The sequence below is a fragment of the Tauraco erythrolophus genome, chromosome 6, assembly GCF_009769465.1.
Source record: "Tauraco erythrolophus isolate bTauEry1 chromosome 6, bTauEry1.pri, whole genome shotgun sequence".
In the NCBI taxonomy this organism is placed as follows: domain Eukaryota; kingdom Metazoa; phylum Chordata; class Aves; order Musophagiformes; family Musophagidae; genus Tauraco; species Tauraco erythrolophus.
Genome location: NC_141470.1, coordinates 29,604,612 through 29,621,268, shown reverse-complemented (window position 1 = coordinate 29,621,268; position 16,657 = coordinate 29,604,612). Strand labels below are relative to the sequence as shown.

The 16,657-nt window shown below is 45.2% G+C and overlaps 1 protein-coding gene across 1 annotated transcript; it reads right to left on the bottom strand.

Moving 5' to 3' along the window:
* Positions 1-4,218: 4,218 nt before the first annotated feature.
* On the bottom strand, positions 4,219-15,637 carry ZFYVE19 (zinc finger FYVE-type containing 19). The gene is made up of 11 exons (XM_086614059.1): positions 15,550-15,637; positions 14,911-15,032; positions 13,044-13,097; positions 12,356-12,516; positions 10,978-11,123; positions 9,966-10,080; positions 9,202-9,411; positions 8,616-8,695; positions 7,776-7,886; positions 6,138-6,280; positions 4,219-4,748 (listed from the first exon to the last, which is right to left on the bottom strand). The coding sequence occupies exons 1-11, from the start codon at positions 15,601-15,603 to the stop codon at positions 4,676-4,678; spliced, it is 1,269 nt and encodes a 422-aa protein (XP_086470185.1). The 5' UTR covers positions 15,604-15,637; the 3' UTR covers positions 4,219-4,675.
* Positions 15,638-16,657: the final 1,020 nt, after the last annotated feature.

Here is a 16,657-nt window from a genome sequence, read left to right as displayed (position 1 = left end):
TCTTTTGTATATTAAACAGAGAAAACCAGCTGTGCACTGCTTGCCTTGTCTCTTTTTAGACAGTAAAGAAAAACTGAATTGAAAAAAATACCTGTTCCCAATTTCTCTGCAGGAAGCTCCTCAGAGTGAGTCTTTTGCAGACAAGTAGGTCTCACAAATGAGAAGTGAAGTAGGATGTATTGTCTTGCTGCACAAACTTTTCTGGCTACAACTAATGGCTGGAAAAATACAGAGGAAACTACATCCAGCCTCTCAGCAAGTCAAGTAACTTGACACGTGTGTATAGAAAATAAGACGGCAAATGGAGGCTGATTGCTTAGGCAGAGCAGACTCTCACATTATGTCCTGCCCCTACGCTCGCAGGCCTGCCACTCAAACACAAGAGATGAATTGCTGAGTCACATCCAGAGGGGCTCCTATGTACCAATGAGTATGTTCAAGCTAGCTTTTGAGTCATGTTTTGTCAGACAGGGACAGAAGGGGCCAACTCTGGAACAAAAGTGATGTGCATGTTAGCTAACAACGACAAACAAGATTTGGGCTGGACCAGTAATATCTTAAATGCATTAGTTTTTTCATCTTCATCAGTAACAAGGTGATGACTATTACCTTTCACTTCTTTCCAGCAGAAGTGTCAGTGAAACAGCTGTAGGCTGTGCATATATCTCAGAAAGGACAAAATCAAAGCTGTCATAACTGTGATTGAAAGGGCTTGCTTCCCTTTGCATGCTGTTCTTGTATGCAACAGCCTCCTGGAAGTTAGCAAGCCATGTGGCTCATACCTTGTCCTAAGGCTGTTCCAAGAGGCTCATCCACTAGGTTGGAGAAATGGTCTTTCTTTATCAAGTCTGTATATATCTATTGTAGGGACATGCCATTTTTGGCTTAGTAAGGGGCTAATAGGACATGCCTGCCCTCCTGAAATCTCAACTTTGTAAGTAAAATAACAACCACAAAATTAAATCCAGAGCTACACTGCCTGTAGATCTGGCATTGCTTATGGATTGACACCTGCTAAGACTCACGTAACACACTCCTTGAGAAAGGAGAGCCGCACACTGACAAAGAGCTCTGAGCACTGTTAAAAACAGACTAGGTTCAAATAGAAGTTCAGGTGGAAGATCTAGGTGGACAGGCCAGGAGCTGAGTGTCCTAACCTAAGACTGTAACTAGCTGCAGCACAGTAGTGCATAGGATTCCAGATTAATTATACACCCTACCAAGAGGCTTTGTTTTATTCTGCTGGGCTGTGACAGCAAAAAGACGTGAGATGCCTCTCCTCTGGCCCAAGTGATAGATTCTTCTTTACCCTGGGCATTGTTCTGTATTTCCTCAATACGGAGTGATGCATAGAGAATTTTTGTCTGTGCCTTGAGGCAGACATTGGTACAACCTAGGAAAAAGCATGTTCTTGAAACTCTGTTCGACAGAAGTTGTCTTTGTCAAACTCCTACTGCAAGTAGCAGTAAAGGAGTAAGCTGCAGCCCCTATGATGTGCAGTTGGTTCTGATACATAAGGATATCCCTACCACATGAGAGCACTTCAAGTGAGCACAGTGTGATCATGGGGAACAAAGCAAGATGTGGCCACTGCTAGATGATTTGTCAGCTCACTGTTGCAAAAGAAAAAGCAACGTAAGGCAATTAGAGCATTGTTTTTGTTTAGTTCTTAAAAGTAGTAAATCATACTTGGTTTTTGTGTTGTTTTTTTTTTTTTGCTGTTTTCAGCCTAGACCATAAGGGTAGACTAAATTTTTTTTTTTAAAAAAAACACAGCTTCCAGTTAACTTTGCTGTTTCTCAGCACTATCACTAGCATAAGGCTGTAATGTTTGGTGTGCAGATACTATGCGAGAATGTTTATTTAAAGGAACTTTGCCCTCTTGATTATACCAAGATAACTCAGAGTGTATGAAAGTTCACGTGCTTTTCTAATTGAAGGTTTATGAAGGTGTACAAAATAACCTTTAATGCAATTTCCCCTTAGCTATGATCAACAGTTATAGTACCTTTAAAAATATGGTGGCTGCTACATTTAGGCACGTGACCATGTTAACAGCACTTGAGACAACGTAGGTGCATGCTCATGAACCACAGCAAATACAAAATAACACAGTTTAACTAAGCTGAGACCTCTCTTTGTAAGCTAATCTGAGTTCAGTCTTGTGGTGGTGTTATTTTGAATTCTTTTTGAGATAGAGCCTGCATTTGATAGTTCACATACAAAAATATTTTCAGACAGAAAGAAAGTCTTCTTGCCCTCATGACATGCTACAAATACAGAAGCAAAGAAGCTGATTCTCTTCCTTGAAGATACCAAGCTTTCTTCAGTCCTTGAATGGCTATGACTGAAGTTGATCTGGCCTGTCAGGAACTGATTGTTTACCAGTATCTTTACTCATTTACCAGCACCTTTTCAAAGACAAGGACAGGGAGTAAGAAACACAGTTAAAAGTGCACTGCCCACTTAAAGGTCACGCAGCATTCCTCTTTCACAATAACAGATTCAGCTAGATTTGCTTCCTGCAGACAGCTCATCTAGATACCCCTTCTACCCTTCTTACACGGAGTCACCAAGGCAACAGCTACAGTGGGAATGGCTTTTCAGAGGAAAGTGATTGGGCTGCCACTAAAACAGCCAATTACATGCAGAAAGCTCAGCAGCCACAAAAATGTCCATTAGTGGTGCGGGGAAAGCATCAGCATGTGTGTGTATGACTGAAGAGAGTCTTCCATGTATGACTAAGTTCTATTTCAGGTGTTGGGCTGGGTGCTTTTCTGGATTCCTTGGGATGACCCCACAGAAACCAATCTGGGAAACTAGGTAAACTGTAAACTTCCGGCTGTGACCTGCTCCTTTACTACTGATGTGAACAGGGCTCAGCTTACAAGACACTGGCTGCGCTGCCTAACTGCACGAGGAGCTCAAAGTTTGATTGTGGCTGATAAAGCATTCAAAATGTAAGTGATGCACCAGCTCATACTAAAACACTAAAAAAAAAAAAAAAAAACAGCTGTAAAGCAAGAATTAAAATGTTTATTAACTGCTTGGAAGGAACACAGGCTGAAGCCCAAAGGAGTGGGTCAGTCTTAGAAGAGATACAACAACAGGTATTTGCATCTTCTCCTGTACATTCAAGTAGTTTTCCTATCTACCTGTCCCAAAGAGACAGGAATTGGTGAACCAAGGACTGCTAGGAGAAAGAAGATCCTCCACAAGAGTCAGATTTTGCTGCCTCTTCCTAACAAAGGGTTTTGATGGCACTGCTGAATACACTTGCAATTTTTGGTGCGTTAACTTGCAGTATTACTATTCCACATTGTCTGACACAGGTTTCTGTTAAAGGGCCTGATCCCGTCCAGTGTGTTAGCACAAAATGATCTGCAGCAATAGTTTAATTTATTCACTGTGCTCCAACAAGGGGTGGTTCAGGTGCAGGCAAACACTGTTTTGTCAAGTCACCTACAGAGGCAGTGACCTTAGCACAGGGGCAGGGCAGACAGCTGGGAGCGGCACTGTCGAACCAGACAGGCAAGATTCACTGGAAACTCCCTGTCAAAGGCAAATCCTTGATTTTTTTGCCATTGGAATTTGCCAATTTTAGAGAGCTGTCTCAGAAGTCACATTATAGTCCTGGAAAGAGCTCATCCTGATGGGATATTAGAGCCAATGTAAGGCAAGTTTAGTCGAGTATTTGAAGCAATTCTGGGTGCTTTGGTCACTGGCAAGTGCAACTTGCATCTGGACTGTCTCCAGGGAGGGATGTGAGCACATTAAACTGAGCTTCTCTCACAGCCAGATAAAGAGCATCACACAGGTAACATCTTTATCCTACCAGAGGACCAAAGAATTAGCAGAGCTAAACCTTAACTCACAAGTTAGTTCAGACTAACACACAACTCTTCCAGACTAACATTCTGCTCTTACAGACCACATGGAACCTCTGCACAGCCACTGCAGATCACAAAGCTGTGCATCAACAATAGCAGATTACCTTTACAAGCAGCCTTCATTTCAAGTATGTGAGCAACACTGCTCATCAAGGCAGGATAGCCCCAGCACCTTGTCCAGCCAGACCACTAGAACATTTTTTATGACTTCATGATCCTTCATTTCTTTCCCTAAGCCACTTGACATTAGGACTAAGACACCATTACAAGAGGGCAACACTTTGTAAAGGACTATCAGGCATTTCCAGGACAGACTTTAACCACAGGCCTCCATAAATAGTTTTTATTTTGCTTTTGAAGTTCTCATCACACACGTGATCACGATGTAGACAGTTTTCTTAGTGCAAAGTGCTTTGCTGCCTGTTGAACCAGTGTGTAAGTTGTTAGCAAAAGCAGGAGGTTACTTATCAACCAGTCAGTACTGCCTTAAACACACATTATCTTTACTGCTACCTGCATTGCCTTACCGCATGTATTTATAGACTCGTATCCACCTCCTCACATCAAGGCCTCGTTTATCCCCAAGAATGCACAGCAAACCCTGCGCTTCTCTAGTTGTATTTGTGAGGACAAAGTCACATGCCCTCCAAGCCTCTCTTAGATTAGAGCACATCCTTTAACTGTCCAAAACATCACCCGTTTTGGCTGCATATTCACTCTTCCCATCTGGCTGACTCCTCTGTTTTCCCATTCTCCATCTCCTTTTCTGCCCGTGGAGAGCATGATCACTTCTGTTTGCAAGGAAGATGATAGTGGGAGGTGTGGTGGTCCTTCAGGTCAAACTCATCATGGCCTTCCCTGAGAAGCAAACACAAAGTGCAGTCAGAAGTAAATACCCAGGCAGAGAACTCACCCTTAGCCACTGCACCAGATGTCCCCGGCAGCCCTTAACTAGAAACCCATGCCAAGGATTAGCTGTGAGGACCTGACTGGCAGCCATGTGGACTACTTAAGATATTTGCTTGTAACAGAAACCTCTGAGGTGCTTTGTGGAAGGGTCTGCTCATCCTTGCATGCTGGTATGTGAAAAGACAATAGGTCCCTCTGTTTCTTTCCCTCTTTGAGAGATTGATGTAACTGGTGGCTCATTTTCAGCACCATGTCTGTGATTCCCAGGCACATTGGCAACTCCTATGACAACAGTCAAAATGACAGTCTGCTCCACACAAGTCTGAAAAAGAACTGTTGTGGCCAAAATGCTCAGAAGCAGGTAGTGTTGAGTGAGCCACAAGCTTGCATCTGCAGCATGCAACTAATACACTCAGTCACCTGCCAGTCTGCTGATTCTGCCTTTACTGATATTTGCTGTCTGATACTTTTGTCTGTCTGTTTTGTTTTTAATCATCTAACACTGCCAGTCATATGTTTTCTTACCACTTTCATATGTTCTCCCCTACTCCATTTCCATCTCTCTACAAAAATATTTGCAGGAAATGAGAGAATATACACAAAAGCATCTTTTACTGTTCCAACCAGATTCTTAGCATCCTGCTGTCTAAACGTCATCCAACAGTCATCTGAGAACCCAGCCAACTACCCAATACTTTTAAGGCATGAAAAAGAGAAGCCACACAAGCTGTGTAGTTTCGTATTCAAAGGAATTAACCCTCCAAATCTGAGACATGCAACTTTTTTGTCAAAAATCAAGCTACAGATGTCTAAGAACCAAGATTATAGCTGCTGCAAGGCCTGACTGAGGAAAAAAGGTTTGCCCATACATATTTCAACAAAGATTTTTTTTATATGGTTTAAGACTGCAGAATCTCAACCTAAGAAAAGCCTCAGGAATTTATACTATCTGATCTCCCCTTTTATTGGAATCCAGCCCAGATCATCCACCAATGTCATTAACAAGCCATAGGAGTTGCTAAACAATGGTCTCGCTTACCCCATCCCACTCAATGCAGCACATCAGCTGCTTCAGAGAACCCTCAGACAATGTGTCCAAACATGCATTGGAGCAGTACAGACAGAACATTTCTGCTTAGGACCAGTTTAGTCCCTGAAGCCTGGGATAACTACTGATTGCATGAAGTATTTCCGTAATGACTAGCATTCGGGTCAAATCCGGGTTCCTCAAATCCTTCCTTCTACTACCTGCTTTTTCACTCAAAAGGAAGAACAAACAAAAGCGGCCAAGCTCACCTGTGACTCGCCTCTCAGACAAAAAGGAATTGTGAGCCTTACCGGAAACAGCGCTGGCAGTAGAGGTCCCCGTCGCAGCCGTGACAGCGCAAAGTGGCATCTTCATTGCAGATACAGCACCAGGGTAACTCATCCTCATCACTGTCATCTGCTCTGGCAAGAGCTGTGGTGGTCGGAGTCTGGCTCTGATTCACAAAGAAAACAGAGACACAGAATTCAAACCCCAGCAGAGACAATACAGGACTTTCATTGTAATGCATGACAGCCACAGTGACATGTCACATGGTCCGTAGTTCACTCTCTGCTGATCATAGAATGACAGAATGGTTTGGGTTGGAAGGGACCTTAAAGATCATCTAGTTCCAACCCTACTGCCACAGGCAGGGACACCTTCCACAGATCCTATGTCTGTGAGGTGAACTTGCTCCCAAGGACAGGCTCCATATGGATCTAGATTGTTAAAGAAAAACCCAAGGCACTCCCTATTGTTTGCTCATGAATCTATGCTGCGTGGAAGGTAAACAGGTATGCACCCTCATTTAGTGTCTACAGTGACATACACCAACATTGTCCATACTGTGTTAAGGGCATGAAGCCCCGATCTTCTGGCAGGCACCACAGTAATACCAAGTGACTGACAATCCCTGCTGTAAAGGCAAGTGATCAAGCAGTTTTGCTGAAAGCAGTTATGGGAAGGGAAAGCAGTGGGGAGGTGGGGGGGTTGTTTTCTCTCTGTTATAGAAAGAAAACTGAGAGACAAAGGAAGTGATTTGCCAAAAGGCCCCTGCTATTGATCCTGAAGTTGGACCAAAAATATCTTCTGAAATAATAATCTAAAATCTATTCATAAGGCCATCTATCATCTCCATCTGCTTTACAGAGAACTCTTGTGGAACTGAATAGCTATACACACACTGGCACACAGCGTCTGGATGCTGGCAAAGGCAGCTTCCTAACACAACAGCAATAAGATGGTGCTATCTTTTACATCAGTAATCCCAGAAGCACGAGGTGGCATACCTATGAGATGGATGTTTTCAATAATGCTTACAATTAAATAATTTCTTCCACTGGGAACAGACCTGTCAGTGCCTGTGAGACACAGGTCCATTTAATTCTTGTAATGTACATTACAGAAGGTCTATGTATTTCCATATGGCTGGAATCCATTCTGAGCATAGGATATCTTGTTACTAATTCCTTCCTCTGATGTTATATGAGAACATAGACAGTCGATTACTATCTAGGGGTTCTATTCTGCACATGCTGAAAGCACTGGCAAACCTCCTACTTACCCTGGTTCAGCCTGTATAGTACTAGACCCTGGCCATCTTGGTCTAATTATATCGGTGAGTTAAAAACCCCTTCTCAAATATCCATCTTGCGAGGTCTATGCTCACTTCTCTGGATTTAGAGGACACCATCCTGTTCAGCAGAAAGCCAGCCTGAAAGGAATTATATTCGAGGGAGCAATTCCTTTTAAAAGCACAAGGATGAGTCACAGCTGTGCTCAGGGCTGGTCAGCCTTGCAGAAGCCACTCAGCTTGTCCACTCTGGAGAAGCTGGTTGGTTGTTTTCTTGTACATCAAGCCTAGGATACAGCAAACTTTTGCTGCAGAACTGTACTCTCTTGATACCCTGGAACATGTCATTTCAGGAGATCCTGACCAGCTCACTAACCTTTTGCTTTGCTTTCTTATGCAGGTTCTGTTGTGAGGGTCCTGGTTGGGTGGTCTGATCCGGAGGAATGTTGAATCCACTTGCTTCATCCAGGGCTGCTTCCTCTGTGAGCTGGTAACAATAGAAAGCAAGAAGCCTCTTGTTTCAAATACAGTTGGGAGCTTCATTCTAGGCTCTAAACATCCTGCCCTTCTCCTTGCTTTCATGCAGTAACAGGAGTTCACAAGTCTGAATACATCTGGTGTTACCCAGACAGACAGATATGAGCTTGCTCTGTTTGCACTCTGAACACTGTGTGTACGTTGTGAACCATTAGTGTAGCAGCCCGGGCCTTCAGTTTACACACTCTGCTTTGCAGTGCAGCTATCAGCAGACTCTCAACATCACGCTAATCGTATGTTTGGGGTCTGTAATCAGGCAGAAACTCAAGCACAGAAAGCCCATGTCTGCCTGCAGGACAACTCACAGACATTTTAGAGAAAAATCTAGGCATAAGCTGTGCTAAACAACACACATCTCATCATCCATGTTCTAGCTGGGTGGGGGAAAGGATGAAACAAGAAGTAAGGACGTACCAGTAGAGTTGGGTTGGAGAGGAGACACACACTACAAGAGACACTAAGCATGAATGAGAAAGACAATGTGGCAGACTAGAAGTAATGTTGTCAATTGCCTGTGGCTGAACGGCCCATAGGAGCTAGTATTGGAAAAGCACTGGGAGGGGAAGGAATGAAACTCTGCCCAGGAACAGAAACACATCCTTTGCACACTCACCAGGTAACATGAACACTGAGAATAATTGACAGAAGGATAAAGAAGGCCACAGTTGCCACTTCTGACCTGTTTTAGCACTCTGCGAATGGCTTCCTCCTCAGCCACTTCTTCATCACTGTCAGGGAGTTTATAGGTTTCCAGCGTAACTGCAGGAGCAAGAGACAGGAGACTGTAACCCATGCCTGCCTCAAACCTTGCGCCCACTTATGTGGCAGAGACTATCCTTTGTGGTATGAGCTGGTTTTGGCATTCTGGTTTTGAAAAAGGCAGATCCTTTTCAGGTGGGGACTCCTCAAAAAGGGCATTACTGGTTTTTTTTAATATTGGAAGAGGGAAGGAAAAAGCCCCACCAAAACCAGAGCTTTGCTTTTAAAAGCTTTGTTAACCTCACTAGAGCATGCTAGAATTATCTCAAAGAAGGGTGCAAGACAAAGCAGTCTGACCTCACAGATCCGGCTTTTACCATCAACTAAGACCTTCCATACTGATTTCACGACGAACCAACCTGTACAAGTTTACAGACAGAACCAGATCTCAGTCTGTTTCTTGCAGAACAGAGGAACTAAACGGATTAATGCGTCTCAGAAAAAAAAAAAATCACTCTGACACAGGAACTTGGTTCCTCTCTTGGCACTGTTACTTGGCTACTCACCTTTCTTTGGGTCCTCGCCTCTGAGTGCTGCCAATCTCCTGGCAACTTGTAGTATTTTTTCCTGCCTAGTGTTCTCTTCCCGCAGCTCAACAGCAGCTTCTGCCAGAAGTTTATTCTTCTCTTCTTCTAGCTGCTTTGGGTCCAGATTTGCAGGGCAAACACAATCTTCACTTTCCCGATTGAGATCATTCAAACTTTGGCTACTAACAGCTGCAAACAGGCACATAGAACATGCTGGTGACTCAGCAGCAATGTTCCTTGGGCACAGACAACACGACTAAAGCAATGGTATGAGAGCAGCTTGTTGCTCTCCATTAATCTGGGTAATAAAGGCAGAAGGCGTGCCACAGTGGGATCCGCACTGTACATGAAGTGAGCTAATCTGTGGCTTATAGTGAAATTACAGAGAAAGCACCACAGCTAGGAAGATAACGGCATCCCAGATTCTGATGTTTTGTAACAGAGCACAGGTGTGTTGGGAGTAGCAACAGCTCCTCCTCAGGGAAGGGTCACCTTAGAGAAACAGAGAGGAGCTATCCAAGTAATACAACCCTGAGAAGAAGGATCCATCTCCCAAGCAAAGACAATGAGACTCAGTATGGAGTCAGACTGCTCCTCTTGGTCAATTCGGGAGTTGTAAGGGGGGAGATAAGGACAAACTAGACACTCAGCTCATCTGTAAGCTAGACAGGGAGGCACATATTTCCTTCTTACAATAGCACATATGTTGTTAGAAACAGATCTTTGGAAGCCAAAATAGATACCTTGAGGCTGGACTCTTGGTCTGTAACGCTCATCAATGGCAACTTCCTCAGACAGTTGAGTTAAGAGGTCATCTGTTTGCTGTACCAGACTTCTGGTATCAGGAGGCTGGTGTACCTGAGAAACAAGGAGGGCATAGTAAAAGGCAAACGGGAGGAAAGTGGCATACTCAATCAAATGAAAAGTTTGGTAACCAAGATACCTCTAGGTGGAAGCAGCATAAAAAAAAGCATCCATTGATCTTGAGAGTCTCGGCTTACAGTTATCTGGTGTAAGACTTTCAGGGCTTCATTCTCAGAGGTGCTGAATGCGCACAGCTCTCAAAGCAGTCTCCCAAACAAGGCAAAGTAGTGCCGAATGTATAGGAGCACATGCTGCTGGCTCCCAACCCCAGCTATGCCACTACCTCCAATGTAAATAAAGCATCATTCTCAACAGTGCCGGCCAGCAGCCCCGCTGAGGCCTATGACAACAGCTGGCTGTGCAGCACTTCCAAAAACGGAGCAGGAAAAAACAATTTCTCAGGGACACAATCATTCATGTAGGTTTTGAAGGCATATGTCCAACTCATTCGTCTGCAATCTCAGACTAACCACTCTGTGCTTCCATTGCTGGAATAATTTACAGGATTTTGCCCAGCTGGGATGCAGTAACAAAATACAATTAGAACATAGGGCTGATAAGCCCCAAACACAGACAAACAGCTCTGAAAAAATATCAGACCACTTAGATATACAAATGGATTGAGAGAAAAAAGCTTAGCATCTAATATTAAAAATAAACACATGAACTACATTTGACATAAAGAAACATACTGCATTCAAACTCAAGCACTGAACTGGTAAAGGCTGGCCATTTGCTTCTGGAGCAATGACACAAACAGGAAATGGAGATCTATGAAGGGAGACACCTGGAAACAAAAAAGCTGAAGAAGGAAGAACAGCTAACATGCAGGACACCAGTTACCATGTCAGCTCAGAATACATTGCTGACTGAAGAGCTGAGGGAGCTTACAGGTCTGGGAGCCTGGGAAGGAGGATCTCTCCCCTGCAGGACAGCCAACCGGTCCTCCATTTCCTGTGTGGATGGAACAGGTCCCCGGCAGTCCTCCTTCAGGGCAGCCAGCCTAGCTTCAATCTCAGCCTGAGTAGGGATGGACTCTGCAGTTCAGAATAAGCCAAGGGAGGAGATTACTCTGTTATTGAAAACAAAAGGCTTCATATTTTTTTTTCTTAGAAATGTATTTCTTTCAGACTCTGAAAACCTGAGCAAAAACCTCTCTCAGCCCCTGACATGAATGATGGGTCATATTGCAGTAACTTGGAGAGCACCCTAATGCTAACTGCTATCTTTTTCTTCTGAGTCCTTGTCTCCTTCACAGTTTATTTCCCAGCCGTAAGGCGATTATTAGGATACCTGGGATACTAGAGACAGGCAGACAAATAAGCGTCATTTAGGCAGTACAGTCCATTGCTCCCACATCTCTTAATGTGATCCTAGGCGTATTGGACTGAAACCCTTCCCCACCACATAACAGGATGAGAGGAAATGGCATCAAGTTGCATCAGGGGAGGCTTAGATTGGATATTAGGAAAAATTTCTTCACTGAAAGGGTTATCAAGCATTGAAACAGGCTGCCCAGGGAAGCGGTTGAGTCACCATCCTCGTAGGTATTTAAATGACGTGTAGATGTGCCGCTTAGAGACCATGGTTTAGTGGTGGTCTTGGCAGTGTCAGGTTTACTGTTGGACTTGATGATCTTAAAGGTCTTTTCCAACCTAAATGATTCTATGATTCTATGATAATCAGGTAATCACTTTGCAGTGTGTTCTTTCCCTTTTAGAGATCATATACAATTTTTTTTAGAATAGTTTCTTCTTCCACAAGCATCACAAGGCTGTCCCAGAACCTGACAGCTGTAGACTGGGATAAGAGTCTTTTTTCTCCTCTGTGAGGCAAGGCTGGCCAGAACATAATCCCAGAGAGACTGGCACTCCTGTTGCCCAGAACAATGACCCACAGAAAACCTTCTGCAAAATAGTTTGGCCAAAGACCCTCATTTCATTCTGCTCTTATTGGGCTTGACACAGGATTTTATCCCAAACAAGGGAAAATGAGAAAGTGAATTTACAGGTAAGATATTGCCCCAAAACATGAGAAGCAGTTTCAAGGGAAACCTGGAGAAGCAAAAAGAAACTGGAACATGAATTAAAATCATTGTAGAATCTGGCCATTGTGGCAGAGGATGTGGATGCTCTGTCCAATTCTAACCCTTCAATTCCCTAAAAAGGCAGGCTCTGAAAGCCCAGCACTTCCCTCTCTCTCCAGGTTTCATGTTTCCAAAGTAGCAGTGTTCCCACCCAAGGTATCTCCAGTATCCCCCAAAACTCACTCGGTTTCCTTTCCTCCCTGAGCCTCTCCAGTCTCTCTGCAATAGCTCTGTCCTCTTTTGAGAGACCCTGGTATCTGGAGTCTACTTGACCTGGGGGTTTTCCAGCTGCCTTCTGTTGTTCTTTCAGCTGGTTTTGCTTAGCCTCAAAAGCTGCTACACGCCTGCGATGGAAAAAAGACATGTAAATTGAGAAGAGCGGTTTAAACCCTGAAATATGAAAACATCCTCTGTGAACCAAACAGGCTATTTGAAGAATGTCATTGTAGAACCGAACAGAAACCACTCCCTCCTGTACCAGGCTCTCCCATATAGACACAATGAGGTACTCCCAAGAGTAAGGAAAACCTTAACTCATAGGAGTAGCACACCTGGCACTATTTCCAAGGAGACAAGGAGCATTTCACCACTAGATTCCTGTTTCCAAGCCAACCCAACAACTGTCAAAGATAAACGTAGACAGGTGGCTGTTCAGAAGTCTATTCGAAAAAGCACACCCCTTGCCCCCCCAATCAAACAAATGAACAATCTAAACAACAAAACAAAAGCCCCATCCTTAATCTAATTCTGAAAAAGCAAATATCCACATCACAATTACCACTTTTGCTGGTCTCTATAGGGGAAGAGGAGTGAGGGCCTGAAAGGCTACCCTACAGCAGAAACAACTGTCTGGCTGGCAAGTGCAACTCACTTTTTGTAGTTTTCTGGTGGTGACCATTTTGCTGAACTGCTTTGAGATCCCTCCCTGGAAGACAAAAGCAATGATTTCTCTGCACTCAAGATATCGGCAATGCTTCTACTATCTAGTCTCTCAACTCAAGAGGAATCAGTATACATTTCTCGACCTCCTGGTACAGCCCCTTTCACAACCTCATTAATATGGAGAGTGATCAGTTTATGGAAGGGATTAAGATAATATAGCTGCCTGGGACAGCAGGGACTTAATTTCTAGTCCTTTGGTCCAGTTGTTTTCCATTTGGACAAAATGTGATTTAATACAGTCACCAGTGATCCAAAGGAGGAGGGGCTGAAATACCTTTGCCTCCCACAGCCTGCACCTCCCAGTTCAGAGACCAGATAGAGAATAGTTAGGTAAGACTCCCAGTGTAATTAGCTTCCCTACAGCAGAGCACTCTGAAAGGAGCCACGGCATGCAACAAACACAGAATTATATAATGCATAGGCTGAATAAAATGTTACAAGAATTATTATATAACCATCAGTATCATAACGACATCTAGCACACTTGAACACTGCACGCCACAAATAGGTTTTGTGTAACTATCTTCTAATTTGCTAATTTAGGTTGAGCAGCTAAACTACACACTTATTTAAGGTAGTTAGCATATTTTATTTATTCTTAGAAGTCACAGCTACAAACACATTTGCACTGAGGCCTGTATAGTAATGAATGAATGCAACATTGTTGGACTGTCTTCCAGTTCTAAGGTTTCAATTCTGAAAGCTATTTGCATGAAGAACAACAATACACACAACTTACAGAGCTGCAGTCTACTTGTATTATCTACCTGCTATCCAGGCAGGGAGGACTTTTTTTCTGCTGTAACTCTATAATACTGATATTAAACAGATGAGGAAAAAAAAACCACAAAAAAAAACATGGAAAAAGGCTGCCCTGTTTTCTTACTGGCTTTGGAGTTGTAAAGGGAAATCAGAAAATTTCAAAACTGAAATATCGAACACTGTATTTTCACCATTAATAGCTCACACTGTTTTTACAAGCCACGGTTTCTGAAATGAAGACCTCTGGCTAACGAGAGGCTCTTCTCCTTTAGACACCTGCAGAGCCAGAAAATTCCCCACTTGCTGGTGAAAATTCCTTGCCATAGGAGAGAAGTGGCAAAGAGAGGTAAGAGAAATGCAAGTGAAGGAAGAGGACACAGAAGAATTGATTGGGAGAGGTTCTGGTGTACACTTGCGCTCTAGTGTTACTTGTTCATATGTATAAACCATACTGCTACTGAATTACATTTTTTTTTTAACAGGCAATCTACATGTTATGTTTGCAAATATTTTTTTTCTCTTTTAAAAGAAAACCAATTTTATGCTACAAAATTTTAAGTCTTCAGCCTACACATAGCAGAGACCCCTCACCAATGACGATTTGTGTCACCGTTTGGCCACAGAAGTAATGACATTTTGACCATCTTATTGCCAGGTCATTTCACAACCACACATCTGAAAAGACTGCCAGTGCTTTCAAAGAGGCGTAGATTTCTGGGCAAAAACATGGTGGGGCTTAACTTGGTCTTGTGCAGCTAAGATATCCACAGGCATTCAGTGTCCATCCATTAGGATTTAAACCTAGTTCTTTCAGACTACTCTGTCACCATAGAGAACAGCCTCATAAATCCTGATTACTCTGGACTGCACAGCTCATGTAAGAGCAGTTCAGTAATGGCCTGGCTTGAAACTGCGGCGTACAGGCAGTGTGCGTGCACAGCTCTCACGTAGAAATCTGCAATGCAACACCGGGATGCAAAATGAAGAAACAAAGCAGGACACTGTCTTTAGGTGAAGAAACACTCCTGTCTTACCCAGTTAGTTTTCCATGACACTGCTTGCACACCTTCTGCTGAATGCTTCCACAGCGGGGAACAACAGCACTGAAGCTAAGGCAGCCTGAGCAGAACGACCGTCCGCAGTTCTTGCACCCACACTGCAGAGACACAAGACAGGGGCAGGACAAGGCTTCGTCACCTATAGTCACCATACGCACCCCATGGCTCTGGCGGGCTGCATGCAGGAACACTGCCCATGCCAAGGTGCACTAAAAACAACGCTGGGGTTATGCTGATTTTTTAAGAGAACTGTATCATTAGCTGCTGCTGAAGATACGGAGGCTCTCAAGAGCCTTTGAGCATCACCACATCACCCCTGCTGGAAGCAGAGAGACCACTTCATCCCATAGCACAATAAAGCGTGAATGTGTGAATTCTCTGACAAGACGACCAAATATTGGATAAGAGGAATAACATCCAATGACGATTTTTTTTTTTTTTTCGGCAGGCTCCACAAGAGCTCAGTAAGCATGGTCAGCAACGCTGCGCTGCTGGCCGGGAAGCACGCCTCGGCGCCGGGCGAGGCACTTCCCCGGTTCCCCGCTCAGACCCTCGCTCTGCGGCGGAGGCACCCGCGGGACCGGCCGGTCCTGAAACCCCCTCAGCCGGACTTGCCTCTTTCTTGAAGACAGAGAACTTGGACGCGCACCCGTAGCACCGGCTGGCCATGCCGCTACCGGAGCGCGCCGCCAGTACCGGCGAGGACGAGCCCTCTGCCCTCCTCCCCCTCCTACGCCAGGTCGGCACCGCGCGACACCACGTCCCTCCCCTCCCCGCCCCGCCCCGGCGTGGCGCAGGGCCCGACGGGAGTTGTAGTCCTTCGAGCCGCCCTCCCGTCCCCAGCCGCCAAGCGGCCCTTCGCGGATGAACTACACTGCCCAAGACCACGCACCGTCGCCCGGCGCCGCGCCTGCCGGGAGCCACTCGTCGCTGCCCGGGACCCAAAAACATCCGGTTCTTCCGCGCGATGCATTGTGGTACCTGTAGTCTGGTGCCGCCGCCCTGCCGGCAGCGCGGGACGGCGCGGTCGGGGCGCGGGAAGACTCCATTTCCCGGCAGGCAGCGCGCCGGCGGGCGGGCCGGAGGGGACAGCCGGCGTCTGGACGATGGTGGCGGAGTGGTTAGCCCCGTACGCCCTGCGGCGGGTCGGGGAGGAAGGGCGGTTTGGCAGCGCCTCTCCCCTGCGCCCCTCCTCGCCGGGATGGCACACAGGGCGGCCGGCCCGGCGCCACGGGGTGGGCTGCCTCAGCTACCCCGCCCATCAGGGACCCCCTTGCCCCGGGGTAGGTCTCTCTGGTGTTCGCCGTTCCCACCGTAGCGAAAGTCACACTGTCGCTTTTGAAGTGGGAGAGGGAGGAGCGGCAGGCTGGGTGCTCCACTGGTTTTTGCTTATGTCGTTAAGCAATTGCTTACAGCAGTTCTGGGTGGCATCGCTGCCTTGTACACCGATGTGTGCCACACTCCCGCTACACCAGATGTACTTAGCAGGGTGTTGCATTTTTGCCCATTAGCTGTCGTTGGATGTTAGTAACATTGACAAAAAAGTGTATTTGCTGATGCTGACGGGGTTGCGTTCATGTTGCTCTGTTTTTTCTTAAACCTGTGGTGAGATCCTGATTCAGAAGAGCTTTAAATCAGCTGAACTGCAAAACTCCAGTTATTCCCAGCCAATACGAACCTCATGAAGTTCAGCAAGGCCAAGCGTGAGGTCCTGCACGTGGGT

Excerpts from the sequence above, each read along its gene's own strand:
- ZFYVE19 (XM_086614059.1), bottom strand. The coding sequence starts at position 15,603 with ATGGCCAGCCGGTGCTACGGGTGCGCGTCCAAGTTCTCTGTCTTCAAG. Across the intron at positions 11,124-12,355 it reads CAGGGAGGAAAGGAAACCGA|AGTCCATCCCTACTCAGGCT; the intron begins GTGAGTTTTGGG and ends TCTGAACTGCAG. Across the intron at positions 8,696-9,201 it reads AGGCGAGGACCCAAAGAAAG|TTACGCTGGAAACCTATAAA; the intron begins GTGAGTAGCCAA and ends TTGCTCCTGCAG.